The sequence below is a fragment of the Populus trichocarpa genome, chromosome 6 (assembly GCF_000002775.5).
Source record: "Populus trichocarpa isolate Nisqually-1 chromosome 6, P.trichocarpa_v4.1, whole genome shotgun sequence".
NCBI lineage: Eukaryota > Viridiplantae > Streptophyta > Magnoliopsida > Malpighiales > Salicaceae > Populus > Populus trichocarpa.
Genome location: NC_037290.2, coordinates 2,312,337 through 2,323,545, shown reverse-complemented (window position 1 = coordinate 2,323,545; position 11,209 = coordinate 2,312,337). Strand labels below are relative to the sequence as shown.

General features: G+C 30.6%; 1 protein-coding gene across 1 annotated transcript; it reads right to left on the bottom strand.

Moving 5' to 3' along the window:
- Positions 1–6,005: 6,005 nt before the first annotated feature.
- Positions 6,006–8,136, bottom strand: LOC18099805 (trans-cinnamate:CoA ligase, peroxisomal). Its single transcript, XM_006380909.3, has 2 exons — positions 7,828–8,136; positions 6,006–7,707 (listed from the first exon to the last, which is right to left on the bottom strand). Exons 1-2 carry the CDS (start codon positions 8,023–8,025, stop codon positions 6,151–6,153), a joined length of 1,755 nt encoding a protein of 584 aa, XP_006380971.2. The 5' UTR covers positions 8,026–8,136; the 3' UTR covers positions 6,006–6,150.
- Between the last annotated feature and the right edge of the window lie 3,073 nt (positions 8,137–11,209).

The window sequence follows — 11,209 nt, the reverse complement described above, 5'->3', positions numbered from 1 at the left end:
TTAAATGATGGAAAGTATATATATATATATATCCTCCCCTTAATATTTTGTGAGTACACGTAACCTTTCTAGTGCTGGAAAGTTTCCTACCCCATTAAAGTTTGATGCCTATTTCTTGCTTTCAAAAAATTCAAGTTTGATCCCTCTAATCCCTAATTAAAAGATATTGCTTAAGATGGTTGATTAAGTCTATAACGACGTCTCTACTACCCTAAAGAGAATAATTTTTTCTTGGGCCTTAATTTCCTCAGGGTGAGGTATTATTTTGGCTCGGAATGGGAGCTAATAATCTCCTCGGGAACTCTAGCAAAATCATGTTCTCTGGAGGCCATTTTATCAAAAAAGAAAGCTGCTGGTAAATGTTGCTTTCTATTGGTTCTCTCTTGCAATAATTAGTCGTGCATTCACGGTAAGTTTACATAACGGTGTTACGTAGCCAGTCGGGTCAGACTTTTTAAACTTAACAAAAAATATCTAAAGGATAAAGAACTTTGGTGTTGTTATTAAATTTGGTAGTGAGTGTTAATTTTAAAATCTAATTCTTTGCTCAGCACGAGTTTAAAATTAAATAGTGTGGAAGTTGTCCTATCATGATCTAGTTGACTTGGCCGATTCAAAAAAAACCCGGCCGACCTGTAGAAAAAATCTGAAAATGAAATTAAAAAAAAAATAAAAATAACAAAAAAAATCTCTTGATCCAACTCTTTATCTAACTCGGGTTTAAAATCAAACCATGTAAAAATTACATCGACGTGATTCAACTGATTAGACAAGTTTAAAGGCAATCCATATAATTGTTAAAAAAGATCTAAAAATGAAATTGAAAAGAAAAGAAAAACAAAGAACTAAATTGAAGGAAAAAAAGAGAGGAGCTTCACTGTTATACATAGTGAAGCTCTGAAAAGAGGGCCTTTTGTTTAATTAAAAAATTATTATTATTTAAAAAAGGCTAAAAAAAAAAAACAGGGTACTAATTAATTAAAACATAAATACAAAAATTATTTTAAAAAATAATTAAGAAAAAAGTAAAGAATGAGGGCATGTGCTGTGGGCCTGGCGTGTGGCCCACAAAGAAAGGGACTGCGTGAGGGCCTTCATTTTTTAAAAATTTAATGCGCTCTTTGACAAAAAAAAAAAATGACAGTGCGTTGTTTGTCTTGGCAAACAATGCATCGTTTATCATTCCCCAGAATACGACCACTATAGTGGCCAAAATACTCATTTGCAAATTATTTTTGACCTAAAACATCTAGGAAACATCATTGGAACCTTAATAAACCAATCAATGGCCTCCAAAAACGTAAAAAACCATCCCAAAATCCATAAACAACCCGAAATAAAAAATCTTCCACAACTCAGATCTATTTTTAGGTACTTTCAAGGTAAAAATACACAATCTTAACTTTCCTCATCATATGGGATCATTTGACATAAAAATAGACTGTTTTGGTGACCGGAATCGTCGCCAACAAAAACTCTCTCTTTACACCATAATTCGGCGACCCGCTCTCTCTCCCTCCCTCCTTCACTAAAAGAAAGATTGAAAAAAATGAAATTTAGTATCAAAATTGATTTTTTAAAATTTAGAGGGACTGGTTACCTATTAGCTAAAAATAATGAGGAACTAAAATGAACTTTTAAAGCAAATCTCAAAACTGCCACCTATATTATCTGTTTTTAAATTTTAGTTCTTTGTCTTTCAATTCAACCCTTTCACACAAATATATATATATAATTGGGTGCGAATTTGGGCTCAAAATGACTTAATTATGGAAAATAAAAATTGACCAAATTATTTTAAAAAAAAATAACTATTTCAATCCATAGTATTTTGATGGAGAATGTACAGTAAAGTTGCTATAGTGGAATGGCGACATGACTTAGTTTTTTTTGTTAATAATTTATTTAGTATTGAAAGTAGTTTTCTTTATTATGATATTTGGTGTGACAGAGACTTTTAATCATATTCAAAACAAGGTCGCCAAGATGCAAATCATATATTATTTGACTTTTCACCTCTCATATGTTTCACCATATTATTTAAAGAATTGAAATTTTTGCTCAAAGGTATTGGGTTCAAATTTTAAATCAAAAATCTTTTAAGTGTACTTTACACAACAATGATTAGTAGCTGAATGTATCGGTGCATGGATCTTAGTAACCACAGAATTACATTAATTTATTTGATTCATTATTTCATAAATAAGTAATTTATTAGTCCCAAACATTTATGTCATTTTATAAATAAAAATAATCTATTTATTTCAGTTAATATAAAAATTAATTAATTAATTATATTTATTTTCAAGTCATAAATTTGAATAACTAATTAAATTTATTTATTTTACAAATAATCAGTATGCTTTTTATTTTTTCAAAAATAAATATTTTAATTTAATTTAATTATTTTTAAAACTATTTATTTTATAGTCTTAGAATATAAATATAAATTTATTGATTAATTATTTATCTATTTTTATCAATTATTTGCATAAATTAAATAGGCAAAACAAGTCCAAGTAAAAGAAAAAAGAAGCAAAGGGTAGTTTGAATTTAAGAAAACGAGTGTGGGTAATTTGAAAAAAATTGCCGAGATGATTTAGTCCATTGAAATGAACAAGCTTGCCACACTCCCAGTAGCTTGGATAAACTCTTTCCTCTCTTTATCCTTTGTATCCTTCTCCTGGCTTCATGAACACGACGGTCCACTGCATCTTGCCCATTGATATTGGATAGGATTTTCTTTTTGGCCGACATATATTGCATAGCTAATCCTCTCGGTCGAAAAGAAATTAACCAGACAAGCTAAGATGTCTTGTCTCTTCAACCCAACCGATTCGTTTATTTCGGCATGGACTGCCAAACCACTTGGATATTTTAGTTTGGTATTTGATCTAAATCATTGATTTCTTTCGAATCTTTTGACTCATTTATTAACTTTTGCAATTCATTGAAAATTTTGTTATGCGCGGCATCGAAAATAGCGGGTCTCTCTCCTGAGAGGTGTGTTGAAAATATGTTTTGAGTTTAATCATAAAATTATAATTATGAAGTTCAAGAGTTACCACTTAATATTATGGTCACTAAAAAAACTAATGATTTGCGAGAGTCCGGATAAGGGATTGGTTGTGCAAGGAGAAGACGCATCACCCCTAGTGCATCCTATCTAAAGTAAATTGCAGTGTTTTTTTTATTGTTATTCGAAGTCGTGTTCTTGTCCATTAGTCTTGTCTAAGATTCAAAGCAGATCTCCTTTTGTGAGGAAGTTTGTACCTTATTGAGTTAAATCTTAACCATTCAAAGGGCTAAATTATATCATCGCATTTATTTTGCACTTTGTATCTTTAATACCCGAGAGTATACTTTACAGTGTAATTTTATACCCCACGTATTAAAATCTACAACTAAGTCCTAATACTATAAATATTAATTAAACAAAATAGTTGTCGAAGGATTTTTGACATTTTAGCCAAAGTCTAATGGATAATCATAAACTGGTTACGATATTTATTTTTGCATTTTTAAAAAATGATAAAAATATGATTTTGTCTTTCTAAAAATATGCATGAAAAACCTTTAGGATTTGGCCGTATACAAAAAAGAATTTTTTGTTTTTGTGTTTTTTAAATAAGGATTTTTTGTTTTTTCAAAAATTTTAGAGAAAATCAGGTATTTTGTACTGGATTCATATTTTACAGTGTAAATCTATGACTCAATATTTAAAAAGATTGGTAGAAAAACACGTGAGAAAATCTAAAATTTTTTTTGAAGTGATCCTTGGAATTGTTTTGGTTTTTCTTTATATATTTTTATATTATTATATAGGTTGGACTAGATCTGACCCAGTCGGGTTAGGTTGGGCCGACAAATAGTCCAATAGCCAATCAGTCCAATCATTTATATTGTACGTTTTGGTACTTATTTAATCACTCTTTAATTTATGGTTGAATAGGTTATTAGCTAGTTAATTTAATTTAGTTTTGTATTTTATCTTAACGAGAGTTAAATTTATTAAATATTTGGTCAAGAAAGAATTAAAAAATAGTAATTTGTCTGGCCAGTCACAAATGAATATGACATAAGACAAGGGTGGTTTATAAATTTATTAAATATGTGTTTTTAAAATTATTTAAAAAGACACTTAGCTTTGATAGACACACAAGTTAATTTGAGAATATCCTTATCATTAAAAAGAAAATTATTAAACAAGGTTGAGAGGTTTAATAAAGAATTTAGAATGAATCATATTTTTGCATTCATCAATTTTCCATCTCAACCCTCAAAGCTTAAAATTTGCCAATATCCTGCCTATAATTTTTCAAAAGTTTCAATCTTGCCCTTCTCTTTTTATTTTTGCTCTAAAATCTCATATGTGTTATAATATCTCAAAAGAAAAAGAAAACTAAGAAAAACTCAAAACTAAATTAAAAAAAATAGGCTATTCAACGATGAAGAGTAACAATGGAAATTTATGTAAACTAGAAGGGTAACATTGAGAACTTCAAATTACAAAGGTAGAAATGGAACATTGATGAATCTTAAAGGAGAAAAATGAAGTTCACCGGGAAAGTTTTCAACAGTATTGATTAAATCCAAAGAACATCATTAATATTGCTAACCCTAAAGAGTTGATCCTTAATATTGCTATCTTTTTGCCTTGAAAATCGATGAGAATTATCCTTAATATTTAAGTATGAAACGGTAAAACTAGATTAATCCTGTTTATATTCTTTGGTTGAATTTCACGAATATGGAAGTTATAAATAAAAATTCATTGTTCAAAAAAGTGTTTTTACCATTTTCCTTCAAATGTATCACCATATTGTAATTGATTAAAATCTTATCATATGTTGTAATTATCTTGAGTGGAACTGCTAAAAAATAAGAATTTCTGTATTTTATGTTTTAAATTTTATTTTTTATACCAGGTTTTTCATCACGTTATAATTTTATTTTTAGAATTTTATTTTTTAAAATTTTTTATTCAACTCCTCGTTCTTTTTTATTTCGGTACATTGTAGAAAGATTAAACAAACTTTCATGTGGGTTTGACCTGATTTTCACAATTATACTAGAATTTTTTATATATATATAATAATAAAATTAGAATTATATTTTGGAGTTTTTGACTACTGACGGAGAAAACAGCCAATTTTCATAGATCAAATCAATTGGCCAAACACCAAAGGTCTATTTGTGTGGATTTGTGCAGTACAAGGCATATTTAGACCTCCGAGTGAAGCAAAAAACAATAATAATTGATTACTTTAATGGATGAATCGTAACTTAATTACTATAATATATCAAAAATAATTGATTAGTTATTGTAATATTAGAAATAATAAAATAGTCTCTTAATGCTGTTAATCATCTTCCATCTAGTTTTAGTGGTTAGCCTCCTCTCTGTTTTTTTTTCCCCTAAAAAATAAAAAGCAAGATAATTTTGAAAATTAAGGATATGGAATTGATGGAAATGAATTAAAAAATAATATTTAAAAAATAGGGATTAGATATAGTTTTTTGAAACTGGAGGGACTAATTAATAGTTCTGTTACAATACAAGGACTAGGTTATGTTTTACTGCTACTTCTACTATACGAAAGCACCACTGAATTAGAAGCCTACTAGCTAGCGTAGATATGGCATTGAACAAGTTCTTAATGCACTCCATTCATATGTATTGAATTCAGATAAATTTAATAAATCCTCTTGAATATTGTTTTAAACATTTAAATCCTCAAATTTAATAAATTCATTTTAAATTCATAATTATTAAACCCATCATGATATAAAGGATTAATTCGGAGATTGATTTAAGCCGAGTTTATTTTTAAATTATTTTTTATATTGATTCAATTAAATATGGATACATCAAATCAATTTATCTCTATTTATTTTATTTTAAATTTGGTAGTCAATTCTGAGAAAAATTGTTTTTTGGTCTTTATCTAAAATAAGGTTAATTTAATTTTAACTAGTTAACCACTACGCTGACACTTTAATCGTGGGACAAAATTAATTCACTTGAGCTTAATCGATAATTATAAACCATAATTAAAAAATATTGCTATAAAAATAGGTAATATGGTATATTCCACGGAAAGGGGCAGGTCTGTATAGCAGAAAATTTTTTTTTGAGCCATATAAAGTTCAAAGACGAGACGAAGCAACACGAGCTGGCTGAGCCTGACGTCCTTGGAGTTCTGTATTGTGATTGACTTGGGCACTCTTCTTGCTAGGGAAGGTCTCTGAGACCACAAAATTCCGTGCCAAATCCCTTAACTTGAATTTCTGAATTTTTCCTGTTGAATTCTTGGGTAACTCAGGGATGAACTCCACTTTCTTTGGAATCATATAACTGGGAAGCTTTTCCTTGCAATAAGCAATAATATCAGCTTCTTTGAGATCATTAGATTTTCCATCTGAGTTCTTTCTAATGGCAAGAAAAGCACAAGGACTTTCTCCCCAAACTGGGTGTGGCATGGCCACCACAGCTGCCTCTAGGACTCTTGGATGGCTGTAAAGAACCGACTCTAATTCTACACTGCTGATGTTTTCACCACCAGATATAATCACATCTTTTGATCTGTCCTTGATTTCCAAGTATCCGTCCGGATGTATTACCCCAATATCGCCTGTAGCAAACCATCCATTCTTGAATGCTTTCGCGGTGGCCTTTGGGTCCTTGAAATACCCTTTCATGACAGTGCTTCCCTTCAGAACAATCTCCCCCATTGTTTTACCATCCCAAGGCACGCCAATCATTGTATTCAAATCTTTGACATCCATATGAGCCAGAGCTACTGTGTTAATCCCTTGTCTAGCCATGATTTTTGACTGATCTTGGCTTGGAAGATTGTTCCACTTGGCTTGCCACTCACACACAAGGGCTGGTCCAACCTCCGTGAGGCCATAAGTATGAGTGACATGGAATCCTAATGGCTTCATCTTTTCAAGTAGGGAGGCCGGTGGTGGTGCCCCACCGGCAAGTATTTGGACAGGAGAAGTGATTTCCCTACGCTCCTCTGGTTTGGCCTCAAGGAGGATGTTGAAAACAATCGGTGCACAGCACATGTGAGTTACCCTGTACTGAGCGATGTTCCTATACATGTCTTTAGCAGTGGTATTGCGTAAGCAAACGTTTGTTCCACCCCGTGCCGCAATGCCCCAAGCTAAGGTCCAGCCATTAGCGTGGAACATAGGAAGAGACCACATATACACAGGTTCACTTGCCATTTCCCAGGCAATAATTTCGCCAAGGGAGCCAAGGAAGACACTTCTGTGGCTATAGACAACCCCCTTTGGTTCTGATGTTGTTCCAGAAGTATAATTCAAGGCTATGGGATCCCATTCATCTTGGACCTCATAAGGGATGTACCCTGGATTGCCCTTGCGGACAAGTTGTTCATACTCCCATTCACCGAAAATAGCACCAGTCGGTGACTCGATGTCATCAATGAGAACGACTAAAGGGAGAACTAATTTGGATGAATTAGATTCACTTGCCATCAGAATTTCGAGGGCCTGACGTGCCAGCTGCACAAATTGGTAGTCGACAAAGAAGACCTTTGCTTCTGAGTGGCGTAGAATGGTGGCTACGTGGCTTGGATTTAGTCTGGTGTTGATGGCGTTGATGACTCCCCCTGCCATGGGCACTGCGAAGTGCATCTCATACAGAGCTGGAATGTTGGGAGCCAACACCGAAACCTGTTAATAAGATAATAAACACAACACTATTGTAAATACTCAGAACTAATATGCTAGTTCGAGAATATCATGACCGCCAAAAAAAACATAGACACAACATTACTAGATCGAAAAACTTACAACATCGTTTTTAGAAATATTAAAGTAACGGAGAGAATCGGCAAGGCGAAGGCAACGCTCGTATGTTTGCTGCCATGTGAAATGGATTCCTTCGTACACAACTGAGAGGCGATTGCCATAAACTTTGGCAGCTCTACTCAAGAAATTTATGGGAGTGAGAGGAACATAATTTGCATCACACTTTGGAAGCTGATCCATCGAAGGAAGTCTTGGAGAAGCCAGCTAGCCTTGTGTAGAAAGAAAGAGAGAGTGTTGGTGGAAGGTATAAATAGGGAATCAAGAGCACAAGTTGAAAGGTCAGGACCAACTAATAATATAGAAACTATTGGATAAAATAATGTCTAACTAGCCATTCTTGGTTCAAGGAAGTGGTATTCATAGGCCGAGAATTACATGGATCAGGAATTATTCAATTTGATTTGGTTTTTACCTAAAAAACTAACCAAATCAAAATAAAAAAATAAAAACCAAAACTAGTTTCAAACTACTTAATTTTAATTTGATTTAATCGGTTTTTTATTTTTATTTTTCTCACTCTTTTCATTGATCAAATCTCTATTTATTTATTGCAAGTCATATTGTGCATAATCCGATGTAACTAATTATTATTATTTTTGCAGCAAGGAAGCAATTAATGTTTACAAATTAGAGTAATAAACACACCTACATCCCTATTTATTTGCTTAATCGACTGTAAACTACTATGATTTAATCCCTGATCTTATAAAAAAAAAATAGATCCGTTTTCCCACGATAAGAAGATGGTGTTTGAAGATTATAAATTAATAATTAATGCTACAATTAAGTTCATTCGGTCGTTGCAAAATACAACTTGGACTGATCAACTACACTCTGTGAATAGTCTCAAGAGTTATGTGGTAGCAGTGTACCACACGCAATATACGTTGACTTCATGCAGCTTACCAACCACATCATCAGGGGAGTTGGTGTGAGAGCCAGTGGATAGTATAAATAAAATCTCATATTTTTTTTTAATATTATAACAAATTTAATCTCTTTTCTTAAATATTTTCAATTCAATTTTTGTATATGCATTTAACCTTTCCAATGATTACGCAGTGTTTGGAAACACGTTTTTTTTTTTAAAAAAATTTAATTTATTTTAAGTTTTCATATCGTTTTAACATGATAATATTAAAAATAATTTTTAAAAAATAAAAAAATATATTATTTTAATATATTTTCTTATAAAAACACTTTCAATTATCATCATTACTATACTCTTCAACATTAATGTAATCTCTTCGCCTTCATGTATTGTTAGGACATGTAACGTTTCTAGTGTTGGAGAGTTTCCTCCCTCGTTAAGATTTGATGCATATAGTTTCTTGCTTTCAAGAAATTCGAGTTTGATCCCTTTAATCCCTCAAATATATTGCTTAACATGGTTGATTAAGCCTCTCCACTAACCTAAAGAAAATAAATTTTATATTGGGTCTCAATTAAAAAGATAATTAATTTGTTTATTTTTTATTTAATTTCACTGGATTGATTTTTTCATAAATAAGCCATTTTATTAGTTCCAATGAATTATGTTATTTTATAAATAAAAACAATATATTTATTTAAACCAATGTAAAAAATAAGTAATTTATTTTAAAATAATTCCTTTTGCTTTATTTATTTGATTAGTTTCATAGTCCTGGAAATTTTTTATTAATCTCTTCTTATGTTCAGACTAAGAACCTTTTATATAATGTAATTTTTATTTGTTTATCCTTCATAGAATTGATTAGCTTACTGCTATAGTTCGATGAACTCTAAATCTTAATTGTTATTTAATTTAAAAGTCTATATGATATATTTACATCTTAAAATACATTTTCTAACAAGTGGAAGCCCATAAAAGCAGACGACAGAAAATCTAACGAAAACGAAACCGCACAAGATTTGCAGAGAAAATTGACACCAAAACTCTGAAAAGGAACAAAAACCAAAAATGTCATCTTCGTTTCGAGATGGGAAGAAAAAAGGTTTTTCCCTGTGTTTTGCTTTCCTCGGGAGGCCCACATGGCAGCCATGTCTGGGAAGCTCCAGCAACAGAGATTTTTTGCCTTTATTTTGGATGATATATAAATAATTATAGAAACTCTCTTTTTTCAAGGTTTTAGGTACCAACTACCAAGTTTGAGAAAACCACCGATGCACATGTCACCGATCCATATATGATACGTGAACAAATCTACGTCACCAGACACCAATCCACATGTAGCTGGATTCTTTACTTGTAATTTTCTGTAGGTCAGATTTTTTAAAAATAAAAAATTATATATACAATTTTTTCTAACATGTTTTTACATTTAAGAGATTTTTATGTAAAATTCAAAAAATTTATGCATACATGTAATCAAATAGATCGAGAATTATATATATAATAAATAAATAAAAATCATAAATAATAACTAAAAACAATTAAGATATATATAAATTAAGATATTTAATCTCGCAATATGAGATATTTATCCGGTTGTGTTTATTGAATTTATTTATTAAAATATTTTTTTATTCAAACAAATGATCATAAAAATAAAGATATAAATTAAATTGATTGAATAAAATAAAAGGGGAAAAAATATTATGTAAAGCTGCATATATGAGAAATATTATTTGAAAATAATTTTTTTATTTACAAAATGAAATTTCATCTATAAAAAAAATAAAATATAGATGAATCATAAAAACTCTTCAAAATTTAAATGCATAACCAAAAACATAATTGCCATTTAAAAAATGTTCTCTAAACAAAATGAAAGAGAAAAGAGGTATTAATCTAATTTTAAAAAATTATAGAAAAAAACCATATAAAAAAGCATTAATTTTAAAAAATAATTATAAAAATATTTTAGAAAAAAAAAAGTAAAGGTCAGATGTTTCTCAACCTAGCCTATTTCGTCAGGGCCTATATGCAGGTCTGTCCTTACAGACCCGCATGACTAAGTCTTCTTTTCCTTTTTTGCAACTAAAGGTGAATGACATGTTGTCTGTTCAATTTTGTTTTTTTTAAATAATAATTAAATAACATGTCATTTGATTTGCCAAGATTTTAGCTATTGTGGTGTCGCAAAATCAAGGCTTAAGCTTTTTTTTTAATCAAAAAACCGGTTTTCAACCTCTTTTTGACCCAAAACACATTTAGAATCGTTATAAACCTATCCATAACCTCAAAAAATCATCCCAAATCCCAAATCAATACGAAACCAGAAACTAAAAATCAAATTGAGCTCAGATATGTTTTTTCATGAACTTTAAAGGTACAAAAAAACATCTAACATGTACCTCCCTCGTCAAATGAAATCATTCGACACAAATATCGATTGTTTTGGTAGTATAAATCAGTGTCAACCATATTTTTCTATCTCTA

Bases quoted from the DNA above. Each gene is read 5' to 3' on its own strand.
- LOC18099805 (XM_006380909.3), bottom strand. From the start codon at position 8,025: ATGGATCAGCTTCCAAAGTGTGATGCAAATTATGTTCCTCTCACTCCC. The intron at 7,708-7,827 runs GTAAGTTTTTCG...TCTTATTAACAG, and splicing joins ATATTTCTAAAAACGATGTT to GTTTCGGTGTTGGCTCCCAA.